A 13,207-nucleotide genomic window follows, 5' to 3' on the forward strand; every position below is an offset into this window, starting at 1 on the left:
GTTTGTTTCCTACCCCATGCCTGCTATTGCATCACGTCTTCCCAAACATTTTAAAATCACCTCCCTTGGGAAGCCATCTATGCCTGCTGCGGACCAGACCATGACCCCTTTCCCTGTGTGCAACACGGAATAACCCTCCCCAAGCCCTGCCTCTGGCTAAATCTCACTGTACCATGCTACAATTTCTGTTCCTCCTTGGTATTTTGGGAGGAATCACCGAGATAATCATGGCCACAGGGATATTAACCGTTTTCTTCCAAAAAAACCCCACCCCTAAAATCTGGAGTAATACAGCAAGGCCAGAGAATGCAAAACAGCACAGACGAGTTAACAAAAAAAAAATAAAAAATTGCACCCATCTAGAGAAGTATATGAAATCTGAATTCTTTAGTCAGTACGAATACTTCGTTTGGGTTTCAGTGAGAGCAGAAGGCACTTCCATCCCATTCCACACCATCCCACAGTAATCCTAGGAATAAGCTAATGCTCCTATATTGCGATATTATTAGAACACGAAAGTCATTAATGCTGTGGAAGCTTGATGGTATGTCACACAGAACTGGCAACATGGTTTTAAAATTAACCTGTGCTGTTAGGCAAAAGTTTAGTCCCTCCCTTATTTAATAACAAAAAGCCACCAATATCAATATTTGAGAACAAAAAAATAGCATACCTTAAATTTTACTCATTTGATAGTCTCTAGACTATGCTTGTTTTGTTACCAATAATTCAAAGGTAGTGGAACTATTTTTTTGCATTTACAGCATTTTCACCTCTAAAACCCAAAACCTGTCAAGATACCCTCTGACAGCAGAAATAATCCATGTCATTTGCTCAGATCTTGTAGTTTTCTAATTTGTGAAATTTAGGGAACTTTAGTATCTTGAAGTAGATTTAGAAACTGTAGATAAGAAAGATCCAGGGGTGCCTTGCATGGGCAGCATGCCTATGTTACTATTTAAACCAGTTATACGAGTACATTTCTTTCAAGGAGAGATTATCCAGCTGCTTAAAGGCTGTGTTTGGTATCACCACAGAATCCAGGAGACTGATTTATAATCCCAAACCTGCTTCAAATTGGTCTGCTGAACACCTGATGCCAAGACACAAAGGAGAAAAAACCTCAGTGTATCACCACCTGTTGACACACTCAATTACTACCTGCCAACACGGCCAAAAATGTTTGCTAATCCCAACACACAGCCACACCTACATGGATAAGAAAAACCAGGAGCTACTTAAAAACATAAGGTTTCATATTTTCAATGTTTTGTAAAATAAATACAGTTCCACTACTATTGCAGACAAGAGTATTTCTACAATGGTGTGTCAAGAAAAATCACTGTGTTGGTTTCTGAGTTCATACCTCTTCTGGAAATTTTTCATTGCCAAGAGATCAGATCTGTAAGAAACCATATTTTCTTTTTATTTACCTTACTAGCAAATGTCACCAAGGTCCCCAAATAATTCAAAACCTTACTAGCTCAAATGCAGTCTAGTTCCACAGAAGGAAGAAGTTTCAAAACTGTGCAAAGGCAGCTGATTTTATTAAGTTCTACTAGACAAAGAGAGTACTTTAAATTTATTATTCAGAAACCTGAACGTAGCTTTGAATGTGTGCATGTTCCCATACTGCTAGCATCCACAGAACCAGTCAAAACTGGCTTCTGTCATTAGTTCAGATAGTATTCAAGCAGAAAATGCTCGGTATATTAAACAGCATCAATAAGATTCAAGTGAGGTTAAACTAAAGCCTTATATAAACGTCATAGAAGTCTGTAACAGACTTCTAGGACTGCTACAGGTATATAAGTAGTTCCAAAGAATAACATACAGGTAACTTAGTAAGTAGATAGCTCAAAATAAGACTCAACTGCCTAATGTCTAAGTTCAGCAGTATCTCAACAGTATCTCTTTTCTGACCCCCTCCCCTACACACTTCTGTTGCAACCACACCTGCTCCTTTGTCATCTCACCTTTCTGAAGTTGTGCAAGTCTTGAGCAGCCTGCCAACCAGCCTCCCTTTTTCAATCAACATTCATTTAGATCTTTTTCTATAGTCTGACATAGGGGCAGAAACGTAAGGCAATGAAACTGGAGGACTCACAGTTTTTTCCCTTGTGCTAGTTCATGCATTACAAAAAAAAAAATATCTTAAAGCACAGTATGTATTTTACTTCAATGCATTTTAATATCCTTCTGCAATCAGTACAATTAATTGTGAGTTAAATAACTTGCTTAATTTCCTCAGAGCCTTCTTTCCTCATTAAAGTAATCACAAGATTGAAAGGATCAAAATTCTTGTCAAGATTTAGCAGATACAGTTATGACAGCAATTGGTAGACTAAGTCAAACTACTACAAAACCAAGTCAGTTATTAATAACTTGCCACTAAAAGAATTTTTTTCCAAAACAGTATGACCTGAAAAGTGAAATTAAATTCATCTTTCTAAAAATTAGTAAGGTTTAAAGATTTCAACAATCAGCATGGTACTGTCTTCCCAGCTTGTTCTGAGCAGGAACACAGATGTCTACAGAAGGTTGAGTTTATTTATTTAAAAGATCCTCCCTCTGAAGGAGGAAATCTTTCACTGATACAGAAGAGGCTGACAGCCCATTAATTAAATCTCACAATAGTAAATTAATTCCCTTCAGGAATACACACCATAAGCAGAACTGTACACTTGATACCCGCCCCCCTTCTTTCCTCTGTATATTTTATATTTCAGGATTGTTTGCTATTTTTATTTCAACAACAGATGTCATTTCCAAATATAGATAATTTTCTTTAATGCCCTGGTACACAGGGAAATGTCTCAGGAACATGTTCCGTTTTAAACCTAGTTTCAAGTTTCTCATTTGCCCTTTAACTACTCTCCTTTTCCTCTGCACCTGAAGATCTAACAATCTAATAAAAATGATTCTTTGCCATCTCCCAATACCTGAGCACAACCACTTAAAATTCTTGTTCAATTATCAACAAAGGGCAATCCGAGATTACTTTAAAATCCAAGGTTCCAGCATAACCTCCATCTTTTCAGCCACTCTACCTCAATAAAACTCTATTCACTTCATCTTTCTTGTCAAGAGTTTTGTTGTGGTGAACAGAATTAGAAGAACTCAAAGCCAGCAAATGCAATTAAAGTATAAATACTGAAAGCTTTGGTAACATATAATGGGTGTTGAAGATCTCTGTAGAAACATTCAAACTGAAACTAGTGGGTCCATAAAGCAAAGGCACACACCCTACTTTTACTAATACTTTTGAGTACCTTTAAAATAAAAGGGAAATGCTATTTTAATGATTAAGACAAGCTTTAGTTATTTTATCCATTGCTTTAACCTTCAGAAGCTCAACATATTATACATATATACTACACGGAAAACAGTTTTAATTATCTTTCTTCATTTAAAAAACCCCAACAAAAACAGTATTACAAGATGGAATTCTCAAACATCAATACGAAGAAAATACTAAATACTTTGAACAGTCATAGTGTTTTTATGGCTCTTGATAAACCACAGCCCTCAAATTTTATGGGCAGATGCAAAATTTACCACCTGAATGGCAGCATAAAGCGTTAACTCCAAGCCCTTGGCTAACTGGGGCAATTAAGCAAGAAATGGTACTTTTTCTTTGCTGCTCCAATTATGTTAAACTTCCCTCAATCTAATGCTTTCCTACTGCACTAAAAGGCAGGATAGATACTCTGATACTCCCATAAAAACAATGAAGAACAGAAGTAAGTTGAGATGCAGATGGCAGTCGATAGACTATTGATAGGCAGTTACCAGGCTACAACACAAAAAGGCTAGGAGTGATGCAAAGTTAGTTTACCACAGAAGGGAGTAACAGTAAGTGCGCTGGCAAGTGCCTGACTGCAGGATACCCTTTATTCTGATGTTTTTTTAATAAACAAAAACGAACTCGTTAGAACTACTGCTGAAGCTTCACCGCCCTTCCTTTGTAAACTGTGTTTCTCCTCCCTTTCTCATAAGTCCCTTTTTTATAAGGTTTAAGGTCTTTATGACAGAAGCCCTACTTCTTGCAAAAAGCAAGTTAACTTAGAACTTCTAACATTTCAGTTGTGTCACCTAAATCTCTTGCAATTCTCCCTCCTTTGTGTGGGAAACAATGCACTATTACTATTTTATGGTCCTCGGCATCCAGTTTTGGAGGACATAGGACAGAAGTCTATCTTCCCTTTGCACATGTATTGAGAAGGCCTCTAGTCAAGCCAACAACCCAATGAAGACTGGATGATAAACTCTAGAATTCACCAGCAGTTTGTCTCCTTAAAAGGAATAGGCTAGCTGCCTCCGTTGTTTTGTTTGCTTTGTTATAAATGCCTCAAATCTCCGCATCTCAAGATCTTATGAGTTACTGCCAGGTGGTTGGGTAGAATCACTAATGTACAGCCTTAGGTGAATCAAAAATAAATACTAAAAATTTGAGCAATCATTTCTCCATCCCTTCACCAGTCAGTAGCGGCAGTAACTGGTACAGACCCATCAGTGTTCCACTACAATACAGATTTTCAACAAACCCTAAGTTTTATCAATAAAGCACAGTTCAGTTGCTTTGTTGATGAAAGTGCACTAGAGTTCCTGTTTCTCTCCACTAACCATAGTGGAGTCAGACGCAACAGGATCTTTCTTACTTCCAGCAAAAACAGAATCAAAAGCAGCTTCCTGCTCCTCTGAAGTCACAGTAGCAGTGGATCCTGTAACAGCTCTGCTGGTAAATGCTGGCCGTTGTTCTGTAATCCTTTCCAGGTCCACCGTTTTCCTACCTCTTCTTTTCCCCAGGATTTTGATGTAATTAGCCGGCACAAGTCCTGTTGTTTGGCCATCGTAACTAGCCAAAAGCCAACCACGGATTTTGGGTTGTTGTTCTGAAGGAGAAAATGCAAACATATCAAGTTACAAAACAATTCAAAATATATTGCAGTCGAGGCACAAGCAGACCAGAAGACAGATGACATACCAGCTCATCATGCAGAGGAAATAACTCTGCCATAAAAGGTGGATACAAATTACTTCACAAGAGAAACAACTGCATCGATGAGGTGAACTGAAGAGTACTGCAAAGTGCAGGTTGTTCTGCAATCAGTAACACCACCGTTCTGCAAATGCCTCAGGATTTTCACAGTTACACAGCCCACGTGAGGAAAAGGTAACCACAAGGCTAACTACAAAGCACTCCCTGAATAAGTTTAGGCTGTGTCACATCTTCAGGAACTTGAACAAAACTATGCAAGTTTTATGACAATTCAAGTAATAACTTATGGGGGGAAAAAAAAAAAGATCAGCGTGGATGAGGAGTTTCATCAAATAAGGTGGTGGTGGTTTGTTTACATTTTCAGGCTCTAACAATAGGACTTCACATGTGATTAGAAAATATATACAAAACTGAAAGTTTACCTTTGGGTGCTAATTTTAGCACATCACCAGCACGGAAAGAAATTTCTTCTTCAGAGAGCGCACTGAAATCATATTCTGCTCTTCCAACTACATGATCATCTTCTCCGCTTGCCCAGTTACTAGATACTGCTTTCAAAAAGAAATTTAAAGTTTATCTGCATTGAATTTTAAAGTTTGGAAGGGTTTTTCCCTGTTTTTTTTAAAGGAAAATGAAGAAAACACTTCAACTTCCCTGCCTAAAACTTCCCCAATAGAGAACTGACAGAAGTAACAAACAAAGCATGATTTGTTGAGTCAATTCAACTGATACTTTTCCCCTGGCCCCAACTGCCACATCTAATACAAAGGAAACAGAAAGAAACCCTGATTTTGGAATCACAGAAAGCTTAGCAGGAAGCTGCATCCCAGCTCAACTAAGGGCTACTGAAGCAGGCTGTTACTGGTGTAACGTGCCTGAAATTCAGTATTGTACCCCAGTATCTATCAACTTCTATCAATGTAATGTAAGATTAATAGCTATACATGGTAACAGAAGGAACAATAAATATATGCTGCACTTCTCTTGTGCTGCAAATCATCTTTACCTGTTTCTTCATCACTGTATGTAGAAAGCAGTTTCCAGATCAGATAGGGACCTCCCATTATAACAGCAAAGAATAAGAAAATAGGCCAGGATTTTGCAGAGTTAGTCGCCTTATCTTCAAGGCCAACACGAGCTACTGTCCCCTCACTTTCAGCCCACAAATCCTCATTCTCAGAGCTCTTCCGCAGACCTAGTAATCGCTGTAGACGTTGGTAGAGATACCTTATAGTTCTCACTAAAGCAAAAGCTGAGAACACCTTGGTGAAGTGTACTCTGAGGCGGGAGAAGTGATTGGCTACATCCAACACAGCTCTGAAACTGTTGTAGACAGCTGAAAAGGTAGCATCCATCATCATGCTGACTGAGGCAAATGCATGCACAATACTTTCAATGGACTGAAATGCACCTCTGCTGCTCTCTTCAGCCTGCTGAACAAACCTGCTGGGAGGAATATCATCTGCACGAAAGCGGTTATAACCCAAACCACCATATCCGTAACTGTAAGGACTATAGCTTCCATAAAAAGAAGTTCCGTATGAACCATAGCCTGGAGAAAAAGAACTACTATATGCTGGCCTGAAAGTGCTCAGACTACTGCTTCCTGTTCGCTGTGATGGTCTTGGCAAAATAGGTGGAGGTATTCGTGCAACTGTGGGTTGTCCAGGCCTGGTCAGCAGGTTGTCACCCAAGTCAGCAGACCTAAACAAATTCAGACAAGCAAGATCAGTACTCAAACTAAGTTTATATTTTCATTTCTGCAGAGATCTTGGCTAACTATATAAATACAACAGTGCGTTTCAGCAGTGCCAGGGCAGGGAACCTGGTAGCCAAACACTCAATATGTTGCACAACATCTGTGGGAAGTAAATAAAAGTCAGGAAATACAGGTCTTTCAGGGAAGAAAAAACATAATGAGATATTCAGTGTAAATGTGGAACTGCAGCATATCCAAAACGTACACATGGAAAAGCTTTCAATCTATTTATTGTATTGACTAAGAAAGCATGAAATGCTACATCTAGATCATTTTTCTGCGTACAAAAGCCTCTCATATGCGCTACCGAGAATATTTCTGAACTTCTCAAACTGAAAGTTTTATTTCCAATACTTACTCTAAGCTCTTCTATACAATGAACCAATGACACAGCAGGAAGGAAGTTTGTGAGCTCCTTTGAATCCACCCTTAGAGAAAAGGGTGGCGTGACCTAATTGAGAATCCAAGTAATTATACAACATATGCAAGGGCTTTGGGTCCCCCAATTTCCCCTTCTACACAAACTATCTAATTACTTTTACGTAGCACATCAAGGATTGAATTTATTAGTTAACTGTTGGCAGGAAGAGGTATTATAAATCAATTATTTGCTTTTATTTCAGTAAACATTCCTTTGTATGCCCATAAGTTTAGGTCACTTTATCTATATGCCTTTCATAGGAAGCCTCTGCAAACTCTAGTCTGGTATTGGAATTGTGTCAAACAGCTGTCCAACTTTTGCTGTGTCATTAAAAAGCTAATCACATATTATGACCCTTAAAGTTAAACAGTTTGGTTATTTCCCACGTTTACTGCCTCATCCCATGACTTCCCACTTCTATAGACCATTAAATTCACAGAAAAATAAACAGAAGAAGAAAACTCAAGTTTGAAGTGCTATGGTGCTACTTTTTTCTGCACTGCTTTCAGTGTAAAGCACGCTTGCTATACTACTTCTGTGTAAGGTTGGGAACAGCCTCCTCTCAGCAAAACTTTCTGATTTTCACAGCAGAGAATAAGTTACAACTTTACACTGCTTGATTTTTTTCCATCATAGACACTAAATCTCTTAGCAGTTAAAGACAGAAGCAAAAATAAGTCATTATCACAGAAAACAGAGGTACTGTAACTTAAGACACTGCTCCATTCCCCTTGCTGACAGTCAACTTAGGACACCTCACTTTAAAGCTGTTTGAAGCAATTTAAAATGAGCTAGATAACCCCACTGAGAAAAATTAACATCCATTTTCTTGCTTAGAAAGCTTGAGCTGGCAGTGCAAGCAGCAGTATCTGTTGAACGTTTAGTCCTGGACTAACCTTTTGCCCAGTTTCAGCTGGCTCTTTCATTTGGTACTAGTGACTGCAATTAAACAAGACTGATCTTAACTGCCAAGCATTCCTTGACTTCTGATAAAAAGGAAGTTTACAAACACTTTCTGTGCAACATCCTTCTCCATGAGCTTGGATTTTCTGGAAAGCTCAGATTCCCAGGTGAACACTGCTGAGACGGACACACCGAGGCATCTTTTCCAATTCCTGAGGGTGACACACAGCTTCTCCACTCCTACCGTGCACGCTTACACAGCTGCGTGATCCCCAGGAACGGCCGCCTGCACTCAGCCCACCCCTGACAACACGTACAGCTTTACCTTCACCACACTCACTATACGTGCAGCTTTCTACAGATACAAGCAGAGCTCGAGACTAGCTAGCACCGTTCGGGGGCCTCTCCTTCCCTCTCCCTACCGAGGAGGGGAATCCACCAGAGATCCCCCTCCCCGCCTGGCACACAACCCCTCAACAAAGCAAGGCAAACGACCCCAAACCACCCCAGCGGATAACACACACACCCCGAGCGAGCTCCCTCAGCCCGCAGAGGCGCTGCTCGGCCGAGCCCGACCTTTGCGCTCGCCTCAGCGCAGAAGGCCGAGGCGGCAGACCCGAGGCGGAGCAGGCGCCCTGAGGCGGCGAACGCCTAATCCCACCACGGGCAGGGGAGACCCGGGGGCCGGAGCACGCACTCACTGGAAAGCCGGCGCCACGGTACCCGCCAGCCGCCGGTTCTCCCAGGGCTTGGGAGGCGGCGGCTGCGACGCCATGTCCGCCTCGCTGCGGGCCGCGCTCTGCCCCGGCCCGGCCCGCCCCGCTCTTCCGCCCGCCCGCCCGCCCACTGCCAGGCGCGACGCGCGAGCCCCGAGCTATTCACCAGCAGCATTTCGGGCAGGGCTTCCCGCCGCGCCGGGCCATCGATGCGCTCTGCTTTGCCTCTGCGCAAGCCTGTATCGTGCCCGCTGGCCGCCCGGAAAAGGGGGAAGGCTCGGCGCCGCGCCGGGGGCGCTGCGAGGTGATCGCTTCTCCCGGGGGAGTGGGGCGGGGCGGGGGGCGGCGGCGGCAGCTCGGAGCCCTGTGGGGCAGGGCGGCTCCGTGCGGAGCGGGCCCTCATCCCCCCCGCCCCCTCCGGTGCAGCCCGCGCGGGCGGTGGGGCCGCCTCCCCTCCCCTCGCCGAGCGCTGAGGCGGCGGGCCGGGACCGGGGGCAGGAGCGCTGCGCTGCCCCGGCGCGGCTGGGCCGGCCGGGTCTGGCTTCTGTCGCGATAGTGACCCGACTGTCGTCGCGGGGGCGGGCGGGCAGGGGCTTCGCCGTTCGGGCCTGCCGGGGAGCGCCGTGCGGGGCGGCGGGGGCGGCGTGCCTGCCGGCCTTCGCGCCCGGGAAGCGGGACATTGCGTCTGGAGCGTCTCTCTCTTTTTTTTTTTTTTTTTTCCCCCCCCTCGCTTCAGGCGATGGTAGCATGAAGGCGTTAGGGTGGCAATATTTAAGCCTCACGAAGCTGAATAGAGCTAGCAGTTGCCTAAAAGTATCTTTGTTCGTTTTATGCTTTTTAAAAGCAGGTTTGAAGGTTTCTAGATAGTCCTTGGCTTTTACAGCTTAATGTAAAGAATCCAAATCCAGGAGAAACTGAATTAAGTGAATTAATAACTTTTCCTGTGCTCAGAAGGTTGAGCTCTCTCTGTGCAGGGTGCTCCTGAGGACAGGACACCAGAGGTGTGACAGGTTGTGCTGGCACAGAGGACGCCCATATATCCAGCCTCTACACCGGCTCTTCGATACAGAAACTAGGCACCTGTCAAACATTGCTTACAGGAGCTAAACCCCAAACAAAATCAGGTGGTTCATCTGTTGGTTATTGTGGAGCACCTTGCCAAAGGATGTAGAGGCAAGAGAATTTCAAAGAGACACTGAAGAAGGATTGCAGGAAAGATCTGTTAAGGTTTACCAACAGTTAAACCACACTAGGTCAAAGGAACCCCCCAAACCAGAAATAACTGGAGGAAGGGAGCACACCGTGGCAGAGGCATATGCCCTGCAAACACATATTTTCCTGTGGCACCTGTTTATACTTGCCCTGGGTGACAGCAGAATTGAACCTTTGGCCTGAACAACTGTGGTTATTCTTATGTGCCTCCTAAAGTTTCCTAGATAGCCGGTAAGGTTGAGCATCTCACTGGGAAACTTGCTGAGATTTCTACCCCATTATTAAATTTCAGCCAAAGAAATTAGTCTGTTCTGCAGTTCTGGGCAGAGAGAATGACAGAAAACCAAATTAGCTATAATCTTTTAAGGGAAAAAAACCCCATTATCTCTCCCAAAAACTCCCAAAGGAGTCCTGTATTTGAGATGGGAAAGAACAAATCTTAAAAAATTGAAGGGGCTAACTTCCTTTGCCTTTAGGGCTTTGTATGACGAAAGGGGATGGCATCTGTTGTTTGGGGCTTCCCCCCTGCCCCCCTCCGTGATTTTAATGCATTGATTCTTTAGTTGCTGCAATTTTGGAAGGAATGCCCATTTTACGTTTGGCTTAATATGTCTTAGCTCCACCCTTCGCCATTTAGTAAAGAATTAATGTGTCATGTAATGCACTTTATCAAAGATAAAATTCTGGACAAAAGCTCTGCATATGTTTGTCAGAACTCTTGACTTCAGATTTTTCTAGGAAGTACAGAAGCTTTTCCATGACTCAGTGGTCTTTTGGGGTTGGTCTTCCAATTCTGTTGTGCCTTTGATTTGAGAGAACATGTATCCTACACTTTCTCTAAAGGACAAAAAAAAAAGAATCCAGTGATTCTAAATATGGTGCTGTTAAGTGAGTCCTTTTATTGTTGCATTGCTGAATTGCGTTTATTCTAAGCTTTTTTTCTTTTCTTTTTTAAACTTCAGCATTATCCAGCATGTCTTCACTAACAGAAAAGGACAGACCAATTGTTCAGCTGTTACTGAACACTGGCACTTGCCCACGATGTATTTTGAGGTTCTGCTGTGTGGGATCACAGATGCTTTATAGACATCCGTACAAGGTTTGTTCTTTGTATTCCCAATTAGAATGTGTGAACATGTGAATGCAGTGCTCTTTACACTACCTTGAAGGTCGTTGTTGTATTCCTGGGCTCTTTGCCTGAGAGGAAAACGCTTTGCAAAATGTGTTATGAAAAATTACTGCTGCTGCACTGTACAATTTTGACAAATTACAAGAATCATAGAATATCACAATCGTTGTGGATTAAATGTTAAGTTTGACTGTGAAAGTTGCTATGTATTCCCTGAAAACACCAGAAAACGTGGCATGTTAGCTTCTGCACAGCATGGCTCTATCACTTTTGAAGCAGAGCAGCTATGACCGTTCCCTCTGTTCTTTTTCCTTTATTGTAATAAGTAGTAAAGTCATTGTGGGCAGTGTAGCTGATGCAGAGGGAGAACCATCTATGTTCCAAACTGGTTTTTTGTCTCATGCTTCCTTTTTCTTTCAGTAGAATTGGTAGAGGGATGTAACTGAAGAATTGTGGAGCACAAGTTAAGGATAAATCTTCCTTTTTCAGTCATTCAAACACAGTGTTATTAGGCATCCTTTTCAGCTGACCTTAATACCAAAATTGAGTGTACTTCAAATTTTTCCTAGCTGTGCACAACCATTCTTGCCTTTGTTCTTGTATTTGATACTCTTCAACTAATTTTGGCCATTTGTTTTTCATCCATACTGGTTCTTTGAGACTCCTTTCATTGTGTAGGCCAAATAAACATCTCCATTTACTTGATCTAACCCCTTGTCTTTATGCTTGCATCTTCTGGTGTTTGTCTTGATTGTTTCGCCTTTGTTCCAGTTTAGTTTCTCCAGAATTCGTTTTTAACATCTTTCTTAGAATCCTAGAATGGTTTGGGTTGGAAGGGACCTTAAAGATCAGCTAGTTCCACCGTCAGGGACACCTTCCACTAGACGAGGTTGCTCAAAGCCGCATCCAACCTGGTCTTGAACACTTCCAGGGATGGGGGATCCACAGCTTTTCCAGGCAACCTGTGCCAGTGCCTCGCCACCCTCACAGTGAAGAATTTCTTCCTAATACCTTGTCTAAATCTACCCTTTTTCAACTTAAAGCCTTTCCCCCTTGGCCTATCACTACATGCTGTTGTAAAAAGTCCCTCTCCAGCTTACTTGTAGGCTCCCTGTAGGTGCTGCAAGGCTGCTATAAGGTCTCCCTGGAGCCTTCACTTTTCCAGGCTGAACCACCCCAACTCTCTCAGCCTGTCTTCATAGCAGAGGGGCTCCAGCTCTGATCATCTTTGTGGCCTCCTCTGGACTCGCTCTGACAAGCCCCTGTCCTTATGTTGGCCCCAGAGCTGAACGCAGTACTGCAGGTGGGGTCTCACAGGAGTGGAGCAGAGGGGGAGGATTGCCTCCATTGACCTGTTTCGTCTTTATCCTTTTCCATTTTCTATTAATCATTTGAGAAGTGTTCATTCTGTATGCCATTGTTTATTCTTTTGCACCTCTACCTAATTTTCCTCTGAGTTGCAATACCACAGCAACTGCTGTCCTTGTTACTGAAGACCTTTTAATAAATCTTCATTTCTAAACTATGTTTTGCCTCTATCTCTCATCTGTCCTAAAATTCAGAGACATGCAGGAATTCTTCTGTCTTCTCACCAGCACATCCTTTAATTTTTATGGGCTTCTGTCTTTATATGAAGTTCATCCTCTATGTACTTAATTTCACCCTCACCTGTATCTGCTCTCATTTTCTTCTCATACTGTGCTAGCCAACTCTTCCTAGTCATCTGGGCTAATGGAGTTGGAGGAATTAAATTCTAACATAATCTAAATGAGAAAAAGGCAATAAACATCTGTTCCCATTGAATAGTGATGAGGCCAAAGATAAATGCATTTCTGCAAGTCAGGTCTGTAAAATGTTTTCACTTTTGGATGGTAAAGAAGTCTGTTCAGCAGAATTCGATTTCTCTGGTCAATATTTTGAGAGAAATACAGCTTGAAGCTTTCTAATGGTGTAGATGTCTTTTGGTATAAATTCCAAGTTGTTAATTACATATACTACGGCTAAATTGAAATGATTAGTGCTGCCTTTTACAATTGTGTTTATAAGTGCTTGTTACAGCATTGGA

The 13,207-nt window shown here is 42.4% G+C and overlaps 2 protein-coding genes across 3 annotated transcripts in view; one reads left to right on the forward strand and one right to left on the reverse strand.

The window, feature by feature from the left end:
* Positions 1–2,167: 2,167 nt before the first annotated feature.
* On the reverse strand, positions 2,168–8,911 carry PEX13 (peroxisomal biogenesis factor 13). 2 transcript variants are annotated; one of them, XM_056357755.1, is made up of 4 exons: positions 8,787–8,911; positions 6,009–6,706; positions 5,425–5,550; positions 2,168–4,895 (listed from the first exon to the last, which is right to left on the reverse strand). In XM_056357755.1, the coding sequence occupies exons 1-4, from the start codon at positions 8,858–8,860 to the stop codon at positions 4,600–4,602; spliced, it is 1,194 nt and encodes a 397-aa protein (XP_056213730.1). In that variant the 5' UTR covers positions 8,861–8,911; the 3' UTR covers positions 2,168–4,599. The 2 variants fall into 2 exon arrangements, with proteins under 2 accessions (XP_056213730.1, XP_056213729.1); XM_056357754.1 differs by having other exon boundaries at positions 5,425–5,553.
* Positions 8,912–8,974: 63 nt separating this feature from the next.
* The window catches only part of PUS10 (pseudouridine synthase 10), a 36,705-nt gene continuing 32,472 nt past the window's right edge, over positions 8,975–13,207 (forward strand). The window contains exons 1-2 of the mRNA XM_056357753.1: positions 8,975–9,105; positions 10,976–11,112. Of these exons, the coding sequence (XP_056213728.1) occupies positions 10,987–11,112 (126 nt within the window). The 5' untranslated portion in view covers positions 8,975–9,105; positions 10,976–10,986. The remainder of the gene's footprint in view (positions 9,106–10,975; positions 11,113–13,207) is intronic.

The sequence above is a fragment of the Falco biarmicus genome, chromosome 12 (genome assembly GCF_023638135.1).
Source record: "Falco biarmicus isolate bFalBia1 chromosome 12, bFalBia1.pri, whole genome shotgun sequence".
Taxonomy (NCBI): domain Eukaryota; kingdom Metazoa; phylum Chordata; class Aves; order Falconiformes; family Falconidae; genus Falco; species Falco biarmicus.